General features: G+C 38.8%; 1 protein-coding gene across 2 annotated transcripts in view; it reads right to left on the bottom strand.

The window, feature by feature from the left end:
- Positions 1-374: 374 nt before the first annotated feature.
- The window catches only part of ttc27 (tetratricopeptide repeat domain 27), a 152173-nt gene continuing 134142 nt past the window's right edge, over positions 375-18405 (bottom strand). Inside the window, exons 15-20 of one of the 2 annotated variants that reach the window (XM_057847718.1) lie at positions 15582-15634; positions 10318-10483; positions 10048-10245; positions 9827-9938; positions 7573-7673; positions 375-2181 (exon numbers count right to left, since the gene is read on the bottom strand). In XM_057847718.1, the coding sequence (XP_057703701.1) occupies positions 2056-2181; positions 7573-7673; positions 9827-9938; positions 10048-10245; positions 10318-10483; positions 15582-15634 (756 nt within the window). In that variant the 3' untranslated portion in view covers positions 375-2055. Of the gene's footprint in view, positions 2182-7572; positions 7674-9826; positions 9939-10045; positions 10246-10317; positions 10484-15581; positions 15635-18405 lie in introns of those variants that run through there. The other variant, XR_009064570.1, reaches the window with a different exon arrangement.

The raw sequence follows: 18405 nt of genomic DNA, 5'->3' as shown, positions 1-18405 counted from the left end.
CATGGCAGACGTTTTCGTAGGGAGGTGGCTTGCATTTTGTGCAATGCTCCCTGTCCACGGAGATGGCCACTCAGCCGACGACCGGCGGATTGTCGTGCACCATGGTCGCCGGCCGATAAAGGCGTGTCCGCCCATAGAGCTCTATCCTCCGCTTGGGCCCGAGGAGCCCCCCGCTCTCGTCTCCAGATCTCGATTGTGTCACGATTTCCAGCCCCCTCGGCCCTCTTCACGTGCCTGACTAGGGAGCACTATACTCGGCTTGGGCTCGCATGTCCATCGCCTGCCTGCTGGGGCCGCAGCAGAACGACGACCAGAAAGTTGCCCGCCGCTGGGGCCTGGACAATCGGTGAAGACGATCACCACCGCCGCCGTGTGTGACATGATTAGGGGAGTAACTATGCGTGGCCCCCTTAAGAGACAATCGGACTGGGGAGCTGTGATGTACCAGGAAGCAAGTAGATAGAATGGGAAAACAGGCGGGACAGCAAAAGTGAGTGGTCGTGTTGCGGCGGCCCGCTGTTATTTTGTTACTTTTTGTCTTTATTATTGTTGCCATAATAAAGTGGGTAAGCCAATAGAGCACAGTTGTCAAACAGATTCCAGAAAGGGCCAAGAGGGTGCAGGTTTGCTTTCCAACCAATGAAGAGGACCCCTTTTCACCCATCAGATCTTTTACATGTGTAATCAGTTAAACTTTGTCAGGTGCTGCTTGTTTCAGTAGGAAGTTCATTGGTTAAACTCTGCAAAAATCAATGTCGATTCACCTGCTGCTTGCCTCATTTCTTTTGTCTCGCACTCTCCGCATGATGTTCTGCGGTCGCTTCACCCCTGTTGCTCACGTCCACATCACACCAGCAAAGCGTGCAGAAACCGTTGAATGAGTCTCGACTGCTTTTGGCAAGGAAATTGTGCATTCATTGCTAGGATAGCTGCCACTTTGGCATGTTTGTTAGCACTATTGTAAAATCTCGGCGAGGAAATGATGTCATCATATAGGCTAATCACACGTGAAGCCGCTCTTGGCCAATGACAGAGCAGTTCTTACAACTGTGGGGTTGAGTTGCATCACAAACTGCTCACTTAGCAGTGCTACCTTAGGGTTGTTGAAAAAGTGAAAATCTGGCAATTGGTGGGTGTACAACATTAGACAGTCCTGTTTAGCTACATAGTGGTGGATCCGTAGTTGTTATTTTCTTACCATGGAACAGTTTTGCAGTGCAACAGTGGAGTTTGGAATATGCCTTCAGTGGTTATTTACAGTATAATATGACCGAGGTGCCTCTACCAGACCTCAAAACAAAGGAAACAGGACCGGATCAACGGCTCAATCATGACAAAACATTCACATGACAGTAATTGCATTTTTTTTTTTTTTTTTCATCCATTACAATACAAATGTGAGACATTTCACTGAAACTAGATGTTTCTCAGTGTCAAAATTGCGCCCTCTAATGGTGATGTATTTGTTCCCCAGACTAAACTATTACCTCTGAAATTTTCACTCATAATTGTATGTCTATATGTGCAATGTGATTGGCTGGCAACCAGTTCAGGGTGTAGGTCAAGAGGTACGGAAAAAGAATGAATCAATCTGGTTTGTTTGAGCATGCGCTTGTAAACTAATTCATCATAATCATTGAGAAAACTCCACCTCAAAGGTGAAAAATTTGAGCGACTTTCACATTAGCAGCAGAGTGATTTTCCATAAATGGTTAAAATGCCTCCAGGTTAGCATGGTAAATATGAAAATTTCTCAATGCCTTACAATGTATGGTTAAAGAATACTGTGGTTGATGCTTTGATATACATCATACAGTATTTTGATAATGTGTAATTGCTTTCGTGACAGATTCTCACAAAAGGATGAAAAGAAGCACAAGGCATCTGTCCACTGAGGCAGACATGCTATCTTTATAATGTATCATTGTTATCAATTTGACTAACATTCAAAATCCCATGTTCTACATCTGCTAGTTACACATGGTAATCTGTACAGTACACATAATTTATATCTTGTAAAAAAAAAAAGCTGTCAAGCGACTTCTGTGGGGGTCTTCACGACGATTGGGCACCCAGTTCTTCACACAACTCCTGCAATTTTGTAACAAGCTGCTCTAGAACTGCGACAGCATCTCGCAGCTCAGCATGGATCTCACCAGAGGCCATGTCAGTGTGCATTTGCTAGAACACAAGAAAATAATTACAAGAATTAGCAATATAGGATAAAACGAAGGATCCGGAAGATTATTTTGACACTGTTTTCCATATGAAACTTCTTAGCTTTGAACAAATGCAGAGGTAACAGACTGCAATTCCCCTGGAGTCCTCCAGGGAGTGTGCGCTTCACACATTAGCTTACACGTACAGTAGTATAAAAAAGTATCTGAACCTTTTGGAATTACTCACATTTCTGCATACAATCACCATCAAATATGATTTGATCTTTGTCAAAATCACACAGATGTAAAGACTGTCTGCTTTAACTTAAACCACCCAAATATTGATAGGTTTTCATATTTTAATGAGGATAGCATGCATACAATGACAGAAGGGGAAAAAATAAGTCAGTGAACCCTCTGCCTTTTTTTTTTAACCAAACAATTTAAGTCAGGTGTGTGCCCAATCTCTGATGAGTGGTTTAAAGCTGCTCTGCCCACTATAAAACACACACCTGGTAAGAATTGTCTTGACGAGAAGCATTGTTTGATGTGCATCGGGGTTCGGTCAAAAGTGATGTCTGAAGACCTGCGATGAAGGATCGTTAATTTGTATAAAGCTGGGAAAGGATACATAACCATCTCTAAAAGTCTGGATGTTCATCAATCGACAGTCAGAGAATTTGTCTACAAATGGAGAGTTTGGCACTGTTGCTTCTCTCCCAAGGAGTGGCCGTCCACCAAAGATGACGTCAAGAGTTCAGCGCAGAACACTCAGAGAGCTAAAAAAAAGAAGCCTAAAGTGTCTGCTAAAGACTTACATAAATCACTGGAACAGTCCAAATCTCTGCACACATCAACTATATGGAAAACTGGCCAAGAATGGTGTTCACGGGAGGACTCCACAGAGGAAGCCACTGCTGTCGAAAAAAAACCCATTGTTGCTCGTTTAATGTTCGCAATAAGGCACTTGGACACTCCACAGAAGTTTTGGCAAAATATTTTGTGGACTGATGAAACCAAAGTTGAATTGTTTGGGAGTAACACACAACGTCACATGTGGAGGAAAACTGGAGCAGCTCACCAACATCAACACTTCATCCCCACCGTGATGCATGGTGGAGGGATCATCATGATTTAGGGCTGTTTTGTTACCTCAGGGCCTGGGCAACTTGCAATCATTAATGGAAGAATGAATTCAAAAGTTTATCAGGATGTTTAGCAGGAAAACATAAGGCCGTCTGTCAGACAGTTGAAGCTAAAAAAGTGGATGGATGCTGCAACAGGACAATGATCCATATCACACAAGTAAATCAACTTCAGAATGGTTTCAGAAGAACAAAATACACGTTCTGGAGTGGCCAAGTCAAAGTCCAGACTTAAACCCCAATGAGATGCTGTGGCATGACCTAAAGACAGCGATTCATGCCAGACATCCCAGGAATCTGACTGAACTACAGCAGTTTATGGGCCAAGATTAGTCCTGATCAATGCGCCAGACAGATCTGCAGCTACAGGAAGCGTCTGGTTGAAGTTATTGCTGCCAAGAGGGGTGCCACAAAATATTAAATGTGATGGTTGACTTACTTATTATTCCCCCTTCTGTCATTGTTTGCAAACTATCCTCATTAAAATATGAAAACCTATATGTTTGGGTGGTTTTAGTTAAAGCAGCCACTGATTTTTCATCTGTGTGATTTTGACAAAGATCAAATCACATTTGATGGTGAATTTATGCAGGAATGTGAGGAATTCCAAAAGGTTCAGATACTTTTTCATACCACTGTATGTCATTCAAGCACCTCCATGAAGTTGGCTCGGCCATCAGACGCAAATTTATAGAAATTCGTTTGTGCTCCTTTTAGGGCTGTCCCAAAAGACTAATTTCCTCCCGATTAGTCAGCCGACTATTTTTACGATTGGTCGACTAATCTAAAATATATATATATTTTTTAAATCATTATTATTATTATTATTACTACTTTAATAATGAAATTTTTGTTGAAGCTTATTCATTCACAAAAAACATTTTGGAACACCTAAATTCTTTATTAACGTATAAATAAATAAAAAATATCAATATTAAATCACAAACATTGAGGTCAAATGCTGCTGGCATTAACTAGTGCAAAAAAATGTAATCGGAAACACTGAGACCTCACCTCTTTAACAGGAGTCAAAACAATTCTTACTCTTTTTGTGGTATGTCATTGTCGATATTGTTCTAAATGTTCAAATGAATTGCAATGGCCCGGACAACCATTTTCAGAATACTTTGTGAGTTCAAATGCTTTTTCTGGTGTGCATTCCGCATTTTTGGGGGAGGGGGAAAAAGCTGTTCAACTTTTGTTTCTTTTAACCTGAAAATAGATGAAGTAGAGGGCACACTGAAATATTACAATTATTTTGAATGACTCACTGTAACAAAAAATAAATATATAGTGTTAATTTTATAGTACACTACTATATGTGTATACACAATGATACTTTATAATATAAAGTAACTAACATTAGTGCAGTCATGGATTAAGCATGGAGTAAGCAGGCCAGTGCTGTTTCCATTTTTATTATATTATATATACGGGATATATGTATATATTTTACTTAGTGGGAGCTTCCATGATCCTAATAAATTTAATAATAATTTTAAATATATATATATAATTATATTATATATATATATTAATTATTTTATTAAATAAAAATGCGCATTGATACAACGCACATAAAGGTAACTTCCATTTTAAAAAATCGTTAGAAAGTTGTATGGACTTACAATCCGCTAGCTAGCTGTTTCTTGTTGTCTTCGAAAATTATACTTGGGTAACGGCGCTTCAAAAGTTCGTTCATAGCCAACGTGCTACCGTGGTATGCAAGCTCAGTTTAGCAAAGAGTACACACAGTGGCACCCTCCATATTTTCCGTGAAATAATTCCAGGCTCTGGCTATTCTGGTCCGCTTTTTTGGCTTTATGCCACTTTCACGTGTCACCAATTCTGCCCTTTTTGGTAATTGGCGGTGTTTTCAACTCCTCGCCGTAGTGAGGAGTGAACCGGTGATTCACTTGGCTCGTTGTCGTCGGTTCGTCCGATTTCCTCCTCAGGAAGGCGGCGGCAAGCATAAAAACACCGAGAGGCGTCTGATGGCTCTTTATGGATACTTTTATTGACCAAAACAAAAACGTGGGGGATGCTAACTCCGCGCTACCCGCGCACTTTCCCAACTCACCGATCTCGTTCCCTCTCTCTCTCGCTTGCCCACTTTCTTCCTCTTTGCTCAATCTGACAATGCCGGTCACACTGAAATAACAGCGGCCCCCTTGGGGGTGCCAGTAACAACCGCTTGCATTGCGAGCTCCCGCCATTGTACTTTACTTTACTTTATTGTAACTTTAGCCGCGTGTGTTTATTTTTTAAACCCGTCATTACCCGTCGACGGTATGTTTTGCCCATCGACGCATTTACGTCATCGATGGCGTTGACAACGTCGACTAGTCGGGACAGCTCTAGCTCCTTTGTTCTGGGGAAAAATTTGTTGGTGCTGCAATTGTTTTTGAGATGTTAACAATTCTTTTATAGGTCAATCTGAGGTCAACCTGCCCCCCCTTTTGATTGAAAATGGCTAAAAATGGTGTCAAATGATTGTGCTGGTTTGCGCTGTAAAAAGTTTAGTTTGAGGTTCTATCATTTTTGAGGTATTAATTTCGAGTTATGACGTCATGCAGCCCCTTTATTGCAAAATGGGCCCGAAAACGGCACCATTCTTTTATGCCATGTTTGTGCTGAAAAAAGTTTGGTTTGTGGTGTTATCATTTTATAGATATTGAGACAAACCTCATAATGTATTGACGGGATCTCTCTCTATCGCTGTCAAAGCTGACCGAGTGGAAACACAGACACAGAGTTTTTTCCGTTGAAAATTCTTGTGAATAAATGTTAAATCCCTGAATCTCGATTCTTGGTTAAAAGCAAAAAAACCTTGCAGTTAACATTTATTTTCCTTAAATATTGCGAACTATGATGCTAGTCAGTAAGCAAATTAAAGGCCGCAATATCAAAGACAAAGAGCTTTTTCTGTTCAAAATTCATGTGAATAAATGCTTAAATCCCTTTATTCTTTATAGATGTGGACATAAAACAGTCCCAATTCTTCGGTAAAAGCAAAACAAAGACAAAAACGTGCAGTTAGCATTTATTTTACGTAAATATTGCGAACTATGATGCTAGTCAGTAATCAAATTAGCGGCCGCCATATGTAAACAAAGCTTTTTCCATTGAAAATTGTTGCGAATAAATGCTTAAATACCTGAAATTTTTATGGATATGGACGTAAAACAGTCTCGATTCTTGGTTAAAAGCTTAAAAAAACAACAACAACAACGGGCAGTTAGCATTTATTTTTCGTAAATATGTCGAACTATGATGCTAGTCAGTAAGCAAATTAAAGGCCGCAATATCACAGACAAAGAGCTTTTTTTGTTCAAAATTCATGTGAATAAATGTTTAAATCCCTGAATTCTTTATAGATATGGACATAAAACATTCTTAATTCTTAGTTTAAAGCAAAACAAATGGGCAGTTAGCAGTTATTTTACGTAAATATTGCAAAGTATAATGCAAATGCTGTAGCAGCTAATTTTTCCCACAGATTTTTTTTCACGTTTCAAAATGCATGCATGGTTCAACAAATATAACAATAACCTTTAATCCTCGAACTAATCATTCCTGAGACAATCCTTCCTGTTGGTATGCAGTCAAGCTTTCGTATTCTATCAACCTAATTCTGGCGTTAGATTGCTGCATGTCACTGACTGCTGATAAATGAAGCGCAGTGTGGGACGGCCCCTTCGCTAAAGGCGTGACGAAGTGAATGGGGAATGTGTCACGTCAATATATTATAAAGTCTATGTTTGAGATATTAATTCGAGTGATGATGTTAATCGCAGCCCCGTCCGACGGACGAAACGTACCAACTCTCAATAACAGAGGGGTGTCCCGACAACTAGCGCAAATGTAGCCTTGACGAATGGCGCCCCTTCAGGTCCATTTTGCTGAAAATGGGGAGCATGAGATAGTAATTTCGAGTGATGATGTGACCTGCAGCCCCCCAAAAATGATAGCAGCACAAACGAATGACATCATTTTTCTATAAACTTGCGTCTAATAGTGGGCCAAGTTCACGGGGATCATTCAAACACATAGAATGAACAGTATTCATGAAAACGCAAAAATTGACTTGATCACGACAATGTCGCAAAAGCTTAATTAAATGTCCTGTATTTTTGCATCCTCTATGTATTTTCACATTGGCATATTGAGGCAGTTTTAATGAAGATGTTTTCAAAGAATAGCATTGCATTTTAGGTCCCATTTAAGTTAAGGACTCAAATGTTCTAAAGAACATGAGTTACTCAAACCTTGGCTTTGGTGACCAAGCTCCTCAGGTTGAGACGTGTTGAGGAGAGCACCTGTAGAGCTTCCGCAGGATTGTTTTTCTTCTTACTGCAACTGATACTTACTACAGTGAAGGAAAAAAAGACAAAATAAGCCTATGGATGCTTTTGTCCTAGATCGTGATACTTGGTCACAACCACAGATTTTCTTGTTCTTTTGATGGGAAATGCGTCATGACTTAGTAGCTCGCACATGTGTTAAAGCAAACGCCCCGGATTTGTTGTTTTAATGATGTTTAACTGCAGTAATTCAGACCTATTAAAGCTAAATAACAGGCAGACAAAATAAATCTGGTGTAGTGTCTAGAGGAGGAACTCGTTAAATTATGGCCAGAATCAAAACAAGCATACAAAATCATTATCTGCTATTTACGACTAGACGAACAATACAGTCATAACAAAAGAGTGCATTTGGTTTGGCAAAATGCAACACGCTACTAAAAAAATTGAATCCATCTGTTCACATTCTGATGTGAAGGTTATCAACGGCGGATGTCACTTAATGTTTCCGAAAAAATATGATCTCAGTTTAATCATTGAAAACCCAACTGCAGTGGTATGAAAAAGTATCTGAACCTTTTGGAATTTCTCACATTTCTGCATAAAATCATCATCAAATGTGATCTGATCTTTGTCAAAATCACACAGATGAAAAAACAGTGTTTTAACTAAAACCACCCAAACACTTATACATTTTTTATAAGTTTAAATTTTAATGAGGATAGTATGCAAACAATGACAGAAAGGGGGAAAAAATGATTAAGTGAACCATCACATTTAATATTGTGTGCCCCCCTTCGGCAGCAATAATTTAAAACAGACGCTTCCTGTAGCTGCAGATCAGTCTGGCACATCAATCGGGACTAATCTTGGCCCATTCTTCTCTACAAAACTGCTGTAGTTCACTCAGATTCCTAAGATGTCTGGCAGAAATCACTGTCTTTAGGTCATGCCACAACATCTCAATGACTTTGACTTGGCAAGTCCAGAACGTGTATTTTGTTCTTCTGAAACCATTCTGAATGTGACTTACTTCTGTGTTTTAGAGCATTGTCTTGTTGCAGCATCCATCCTCTTTTTAGCTTCAACTGTCTGACAACGGCCTCAGGTTTTCCTGCAAAACTTTTAAATTCATTCTACCATTAATGATTGCACGTTGTCCAGGCCCTGAGGCAACGAAACAGCCCTCCCCCTGCCTTCACGATGAGGGATGAGGTGTTGATGTTGGTGAGCTGTTCCAGTTTTCCTCCACAAATGACGTTTTGTGTTACTCCCACACAATTAGACTTTGGTTTCGTCAGTCCACAAAGTATTTTGCCAAAAGTACTGTGGAGTGTCTATGTGCCTTTTTGTGAACATTAAACGAGCAACAATATTTTTTTTTTTTACACCAGTGGCTTCCTCTGCCGAGTCCTCCCATGAACACCATTCTTGGCCATCGTTTTACATATAGTTGTATGTGTGCACAGGGATATTGGACTGTGCCAGCGATTTCTGTAAGTCTTTTGCAGACACTCGAGAGGTACTCTGAGTATTCTGCGCTGAACTCTTGGCGTCACCTTTGGCGGACGGCCATTCCTTGGGAGAGAAGCAACAGTTCCAAACTCCCTCCATTTGTAGACAACTTCTCTGACTGTCGACTGATGAACATCCAGACTTATAGAGATGGTTTTGTATCCTTTCCCAGCTTTATACAAATGAACAATCCTTGATCGCTGGTCTTTAGACAGCTCTTTTGACCAAGCCATGATATACATCAGACAATGCTTCTCATCAAGACAATTCTTACCAGGTGTGTTTTATAGTGGGCAGGGCAGCTTTAAACCACTCATCAATGATTGGGAACACACCTGACTTAAATTGTTTGGTAAAAATTGGTTTCAATTGCTCTTTAAGTCTCATTAGGCAGAGGTTCACTTACTTATTTTCACCTTCTGTCATTTTTTGCATGCTATCCTAATTAAAATATGAAAACCTATAAATGTTTGGGTGATTTTAGTTAAAGCATACACTGTTTTTACATCTGTGTGATTTTGACAAAGATCAATTACATTTGATGGTGATTTGTGCAGAAATGTGAGAAATTCCTAGAGGTTCAGATACCTTTTCATACCACTGTATGTCTTGACGCCAGTCTATACATGGCAAACGTTCTTACAAATTCTGAGGTTTTGAAAGCAGCCAGAATATGAACAAGGCCTACTCAGTTTTCGCTTACTTTCACCCATGTCGATTGCTCTTTTGATCACTTCCCTAAAAAGGTCCGGCTCCTTTTCCCAGCCACTAGCTTGAAGCTCACAGCGATAGGCCTTGGTCAGGAATTGCAGTGCCTAAAATATAAAAATCATTAGTAGTAAGCAAAAAGAACCGAGGGGCTGACTTTCTGTTAAATCGTAGTAAGAAGTGTGTTCAAATTGGAGGAAACATGTGTACGCACACCTTCTCGTTCTCCTCTGCATTACAGCTGTGGCCTCCCCCATACAGTACGGCATATTGCTGCCATATTTCAGGGTCATTGCTGTGGCGGGAACTGATCCGGCCAAGAAGTTCCCTTAGTTTGGACTGCAAAGATGCCGTCTGCTCACCCTGGCTATCTGTCAACTCTTCGACAACAGCCCTTACTAGGATTTTGACAATCTGCAGTAGATAAATACAACACAAACTTAATTTTAACCAGTTGCAGTGGAAGTGAAATGCTTATTCCTTTACCTGGATGTCCTTGTATTTGTCCCTTAGATCCATTAGACGATGATAGGCCTTGATGGCTTCAGCGAAGGCACCAATGTCAACACTCACTACAATAAAGTTTTCCCAAATCTGCCAGTGTTCATAGTTACACTTTAGGGCTTCCTGGAGGGTGCGAAAGGCTTTGTTTCTGGAAAAAAGGAGCAACCATAAAATAATTAAGAGCACATCAAGAATTACATTTCATTCTATGAATGTTTTAGTGTTGGGCTGCAACTAACCATTATTTTTATAATCGATTAATCAGATAAATGTACCTCCACAATTCAACTTGAAGTTCTTTTAGGCATGTTGTAAGTAGCAATGAAAACAAAATGGATGACTATTTCCTCCAAAAATATTTTATTACAGCTTCCTGACTTCACTGTAGTCTACAAATGTACGTGCTGTTTTAAGTACAGTGGTACCTCGACATTGGATCCTTTCGACATCCGACGCAAAACTTGACTCGTCATCTGTCTCGACATATAACGACATGCTCAAAATATGACGATTTGTGACTTGAAATTTGTGATTCATGACTTGTTTTCCCTGCAAGATTGTGACATCAACATGCGTCCCAAGAAGGTAAGTGCAAGTGGTGAAGAAAGGTGACACTAACCATTAAAATGAAGAAGCTAATGATACAAAAATATGAGTGTGATGTGCATGTCAGTGAACTGGCTAGACAAAAATCCTGTTCTTTCAAATTTAACTAAAAACTAAACAACAAAATCAAATAAGGAGGAAGCCGACTGCAATTAATCAGTTTTCTTTATCAAACAGTTGTGCATAAGTACAATCCAAATCAAATTTCAAAGTATGCTCTCTTATATGACAATTTACAGTTTGAAAGGGAGTTTGTGTTGAAAGGAGAGCTATGGGTTCCCAAGTCCGGTCCTCGAAATCACCTAACCAGCCTATTTGCCATGTCTCCCTCCTCCAACACATCTAAGTCAAATAACCAGGATCGTTATCAGTGCAGAGCTTACTGATGAGCTGATTTTTTTTCTCTTATTAATGAATCAACATTAAAAAAAAAAATTTTTAAATTTAAAAAATTAAAAAATTTATTTTTAGGTGTAAAAGTTCATAATTGAAGTTTTTTTTAAATTTATTTAAAAATGTAGTCCTGAATAGAGCAAGTTGCCATTTTTGGTCATTTTCTTTTTTTTTCCCTCTTCTTTTTCTGACACTGAAGACTTTTTATATGACTCTTTATAGGCCAAGTCACTTTTTTTGATCATTTAAAAACACCTAGTTTTTTTTTTTTTTTCATATTATTTTTTAAAAATAATCATTATGGGGTTTTGAAATTATTTTATAATTCCTTATTTATAAAAGAATACAATTTAAATAACTACCGTAATTTTTGGACTATAAGGCGCACCTGAGAATAAGCCGCCACCCACCAAATTTGACACAAAAACGGCATTTGCTCATCGATTAGCCGCACTGGACTATAGGTCGCAACTGTCCTCAATGTATTATGGAATATTTACACCAAAAGATAACCGGTAACACTTAATTACACAGCGGCATCATATGACTGTCGTAAGACCAAATGAACCACCATTGCTTCAAGAAGCTTCATTCGGCCATCACTGCTCCCTTTGAGGAGACAGTCAACCTCTGCTGCCACCTGCTGTCAACACTGTTGTCACCCATTACGCCTCCGAGCATGCATTGCAGCTATTGAGATATAAATAACAATGAAAATTGTAGTGCTGTCAAATTTATCGCGTTAACGGGTGGTAGTTAATTTTTTTAATTAATCACGTTAAAATAGGGTTACGCATTTAATGCATGTGCAGAATGACCCACTCATGCATTGCCTCAAACAGATTACAATGATGCCATTTTTTGCACATTGAGAGCTTAGAGGCAGAGAAAAGTGAGTGAACGCAGGCGTTCATTGGAGCGCGCCGTTTACTGTCATAAGCTTCGGCAACTCCTTCACAACAAACATACAGTGGGGCAAATAAGTATTTAATCAACCACCAATTGTGCAAGTTCTCCTACTTGTAAAGATTAGAGAGGCATGTAATTGTCAACATGGGTAAACCTCCACCATGAGAGACAATGTGGGGAAAAAAACAGAAAATTACATTATTTGATTTTTAAAGAATTTATTTTCAAATCATGGCGGAAAATAAGTATTTGGTCACCGACAAACAAGCAAGATTCCTGGCTGTCAAAGAGGTCTAACTTCTTCTAATGAGGTCTAACTAGGTCTAACGAGGCTCCACTCGTTACCTGTATTAATGGCACCTGTTTTAACTCATTATCAGTATAAAAGACACCTGTCCACAACCTCATTCAGTCACACTTCAAACTCCACTATGGCCAAGACCAAAGAGCTGTTGAAGGACACCTGAGACAAAATTGTAGCCCTGCACCAGGCTGGGAAGACCGATCTGCATCCATCCAAAGAAGATCTGCAATAGGTAAAACGCTTGGTGTAAAGAAATCAACTGTGGAAGCAATTATTAGAAAATGGAAGACATACAAGACCACTGATAATCTCCCTCGATCTGGGGCTCCATGCAAGAACTCACCCCGTGGCGTCAAAATGATAACAAGAACGGTGAGCAAAAATCCCAGAATCACACGGGGGGACCTAGTGAACGACCTACAGAGAGCTGGGACCACAGTAACAAAGGCTACTATCAGTAACACAATGCGCCTCCAGGGACTCAAATCCTGCACTGCCAGACGTGTCCCCCTGCTGAAGCCAGTACACGTCCAGGCCGTCTGTGGTTCACTAGAGAGCATTTGGATGATCCAGAAGAGGACTGGGAGAATGTGTTATGGTCAGATGAAACCAAAATAGAACTTTTTGGTAGAAACACAGGTTCTCATGTTTGGATGAGAAAGAATAGTGAATTGCATCCGAAGAACACCATTCCCACTGTGAAGGATGGGGGTGGAAATATCAAGCTTTGGGACTGTTTTTCTGCAAAGGGACCAGGACGACTGATCTGTGTAAAGGAAAGAATGAATGGGGCCATGTATCGAGAGCTTTTGAGTGAAAATCTCTTTCCATCAGCAAGGGCATTGAAGATAAGACGTGGCTGGGTCTTTCAACATGACAATCATCCCAAACACACAGCCAGGGCAACAAAGGAGTGGCTTCGTAACAAGCATTTCAAGGTCCTGGAGTGGCCTAGCCAGTCTCCGGATCTCAAACCCATAGAAAATCTGTGGAGGGAATTGAAAGTCCGTGTGACAGCCCCAAAACATCACTGCTCTAGAGGAGATCTGCATGGAGAAAGGGCCAAAATACCCGCAACAGTGTGTGAAAAGCTTGTAAAGAGCTACAGAAAACGTTTGGCCTCCGTTATTGCCAACAAAGTGTACATAACAGTATTGAGATGAACTTTTGGTATTGACCAAATACTTATTTTCCACCATGATTTGCAAATAAATTCTTTAAAAATCAAACAATGTGATTTTTTTCCCCCCACATTCTGTCTCTCATGGTTGAGGTTTACCCTTTTTGACAATTACAGGCCTCGCTAATATTTTCAAGTGGGAGAAGTTACACAATTAGTGGTTGACTAAATACTTATTTGCGCCACTGTAAGTATCATTTAGTGAAAGCACAACAAAAATAATATTCCTAGCTCTCCAAAAAAATAATGTTCTTTCCCAATCAAAATAGCTATGCAAAATACACATAAAACTTACTCAGACTTTGGTCGAACTCTATTCAAACATTTCGTTTAGCTCAACTAATACAATGGATGGCAATATTTAGTCACAATATACAAACTATCAGAGGTCTTGTACGTTGTGCAGCCAGCACTCAAATGATGTGGATGGACCAGTAAACAGGGAACTACGGCGTCAGTCGAGGGACATAATACATTCATTGGCTTGATTTTTAAGTCATTTTAAACTCGCCATTGACACCTTGTGGTGTATTTCAATTACTACCTTACGTAGTTAAAGACACTGTGCAAGAGCGGCAGGGATTTTTTGATTGAAAATTTTACAAATTTTATAAAAACGAAAACATTGAGTTTTAATATAAAATTACTTTAACTTGTACTAACATTTATCTTTTAAGAACTACAAGTCTTTTTATCCTTAGATCACTTTAACAAAAAGAATTAATAATGTTAATGCCGTCTTGTGGATTTATTGTTATAATAAACAAATACAGTACTTATGTACAGTATGTTGAATGTTCAGTATATATCCGTCTTGTGTCTTATCTTTCAATTCCAACAATACTTTACAGAAAAATATGGCATATTTTAGAGATGGTGTGAATTGCAATTAATTACGATTAATTAATTCTAAAGCTGTGATTAAATCGATTCAAAATTTCAATCGTTTGACAGCCCTAGAAAATTCATGTTCTGTGCTAATTATTTTTTTCAGTTACTGTTCCAGTTGTTTCATTAATCTGGCAAATTATTTCGCTTTTGAATGAATGTAAAAGATCCGAACTGGACATCAATGGAGTTAGTGACATAATTTGCAGGATGACACTTAATGACAACGCTCATAAGCATTCAGTAATGCCCATGACAGTGTCATGTCATCATTATAACAGTCATACGGCAGTCTTATGATGTAGCTGTCAAATAACGTGTAACCTACTAACCCAATAAATCAACAAATAAGTTGCACTGGACTATAAGCCGCAGGATTCAAAATGAGGGGAAAAAAGTAGCTGCTTATAGTCCAAAAATTACGGTATATTAATAAAATCAAAATGAATAAACCCAGAAATACACACCTGGCTGTTACAGCCCTGACTAACCCTCTAATATTAATTTGTTTGTTTTTTTCCCCACAGTAAATTATTTATTGTATGCCATTGATTAGTGAAAGGCATCCAATTCATTTAAACCAGGACTACTGGCTGTGAATGCTCATGTTTCAGTGCCATTAGTGGACTAAGGCGTCTTATCCATTTTGATTGAATGAACGAACCCTCCCACTCAAAATGGGTTGGACATGGCAGCCAATGATTTAAATTAGTAGGGGTTGAAAAATAATCAAAATTTTCCATCATGCTCATAAAAGAGGAATATGACAAGGTAAACAACAAAAACCCTAACTAAGATGTGACCCACCATAAATATGAGTTTGAAACTACTGGTTAACATAAATGTAGTACAAATTTTATTTAAAAAAAAATACACAACAGAACGATCTAACATTAATCATATTAGTTGACTGTAGGAATCTGCAATGATAAACTGAAATTACACTGAGCATTTGATATCACTTACTTGTTTCTTAGTCGAATGTATGCTGTGGAGAGGTTGTTCCATGCTTCTGCATTCTTAAAGCACAATAAAAGGGGAAAGAAAGTAAGAAGTGATACGAAGGTAGCATATTACGGGTGTCCATAGACCAGGTGTGCTCACATTTTTTTGCTACAAGGTCTACTTTTCAAGGAGACAACCTCCCGCGGTCTTTTTCAAGGGTGGAGGGGGGCCTAGAAAGCTCAGCTGTATGCTTGTTAGCTTAGCATAGTGACCTAAGCAAGGCTCCTACAGCTGAAGGCAAGTTACATTTAAGACTTTATAATGCCATTTGGAATTAAATTCAAGGCCCACTCAACATGAAATTTTTAAAAATACACCACGGGAAATCAAGTAATGCGGTCCAGTCATTGCTAGAAGTGGAGCCACGCCAACAAAACAGACAATCAGGACGTGACATAACTTAAAAGTATTTTATTCTTCCCTCAAAATTTCTTGCAAAAGACCTGCAAAGTCAAGTTTTTTACAGAATTTCATCATTTTGACAGGGTCATTGTTTAGTTACGCTACTGTGAAATCTCGCAAAAACCAATTAGATCGAAATCACAGAAGATAGGATAAGTTTTAAGGCTTATTTATGCTTCTGCGTTCTCACTGAGAAACCTTTGTATTGCAGTCAGAATAGCTCTGCCGATAGTCTAGGGTAAATTTGACTCGCCTGACATATTTTAGGATATATATTTCGGATATAAATTTCGTATAAATATTTAGGATATAAATTTAAAATATATATATAGAATATAAATTTAAGCTTTACATTTAAGATTTAAATAAATATTTAGTTCTGGATTTAAACATTCAAGTCCAATACCTATTATTTTAAAATAAATATTTAAGTTGCTAAATAATGTTGTAAATGTGCAAAAAATAAGTGACTGCAAACATTTCACACCACATTTTTAACACTGCGTGGCGCTAAATGTGAGAAAATGTTGTCGTAATTTTCGGCATGTGTAGCTTTACCAATGGCGCCCCATAGTGTGGCTTTGTTTTTGTATGTATCCTTTAGTTATCCTCATTGACAGCAATGGCAATTGAGCTAGTTTTTTTTAGGCCCACTAAGCTAGTTGTCGTGATGTTGCTCCCATAGTAAATCTGTAAATTATTTTATTAACATTAATGGTAATGTTTCAAAAAAATTTTTTTAATTTTAAACTAACATAAAATTGTACTTGTCTGCACATTTTTAAGTCTTTCAAAAATGGTTTTAAAACATTTTAATGCAAATTAAGGCCTTGTTTTAAAACAATTCAATGCCTTTTAGGAGTTTTCAAAGTGCTAAGTGTGACTAAAAATTTTTTTTTAATTCGTTCAATTTGATATTATGTAAATAATAATCTATTCTGCAACTTTATTTGTATTGCGTCGCATCGCACCTACAAAGGTCAGTAGCAATATTGCTCAACAAAATATGATTGAGCCTTTTTTGGCCTTAATTTAAAAAAATATATTTATATGCCACGATCTACCTACACTCGAGCATACTTTTTTGTTTGTTTGTTTTGAGGCCTTTATAGTATGTACACTGCTGGCCAAAAGTATTGGCACCCCTGCAATTCTGTCAAATAATGCTCAATGTCTCCCTGAATATGATTGCAATTACAAATGCTTTGGTAGTAACATCTTCATTTACTTTGCTTGCAATGGAAAAAACACAAAAGAGAATTGAATTTTTTTTTTAATCATTATCATTTTACACAAAACTTGATAAATGGGCCGGGCAACAGTATTGGCACCCTTTGAAAAATCATGTGATGCTTCTGTAATTTCTGTAATCAACAGCAGCTGTTACTTACCTCTGGCACATAACAGGTGGTGGCAATAACCAAATCACACTTGCAGCCAGTTATAATGGATTAAAGTTGACTCAACCTCTGTTCTATGTCCTAGTGTGTACCACATTGAGCATGGAGAAAAGAAAGAAGACCAAAGAACTGTCTGAGGACTTCAGAAACAAAATTGTGAGGAAGCATGGGCAATTTCAAGGCCACGAGTCCATCTTCAAAGACCTGAATGTTGTGTCTACCATGCGCAGTGTCATCAATAAGTGTAAAGCCCATGGCACTGTGGCTAACCTCCTTAGATGTGGACGGAAAAGAATAAATTCAAAACACAATTTCAAAGAAAGTGCGATGGTGGATAAAAAACCTCGACTAACATCCAAACAAGTTCAACCTGTACTGCAGTCCGGGGGTACAACAGTGTCAACCCGTACTATCCGTCGGCGTCTGAATGAAAAAGGACTCTATAAGACCCCACTTCTGACCCAGATACATACATACATACGTTTGCCAAAACTTACCTGAGAGAGCCAAAAATGTTTTGGAAGAATGTTTTCTGGTCAGATGAGACAAAAGTAGAGCTTTTTGGGAAAAGGCTTTAACATAGTTTGATGGAAAAAAAACGAGGCCTTCAAAGAAAAGAACACGGTCCACACAGTCAAACATGGCAGAGGTTCCCTGATGTTTTGGGGTCGCTTTGCTACCTCTGGCACTGGACTGCTTGACCATGTGTATGGCATTATGAAGTCTAAACACTACCAACAAATTTTGCAGCATATTGTAGGGCCCAGTGTGAGAAAGCTGAGCTCCCTCAGAGGTCATGGGTCTTCCAGCAGGACAATGAAACACACAAACCCTAAACACACTTCAAAAAGCACTGGAAAATGGTTTGACAGACAGCACTGGAGACTTCTAAAGTGGCCAGCCATCAATGTGTCCAGACCTGAATCCCATAGAACACCTGTGAAGAGATTTGAAAATGGAACCCTTCAAATCTCAGAGACCTG

The sequence above is a fragment of the Corythoichthys intestinalis genome, chromosome 10, assembly GCF_030265065.1.
Source record: "Corythoichthys intestinalis isolate RoL2023-P3 chromosome 10, ASM3026506v1, whole genome shotgun sequence".
In the NCBI taxonomy this organism is placed as follows: domain Eukaryota; kingdom Metazoa; phylum Chordata; class Actinopteri; order Syngnathiformes; family Syngnathidae; genus Corythoichthys; species Corythoichthys intestinalis.
This window is presented reverse-complemented; position numbering and strand designations above follow the sequence as displayed.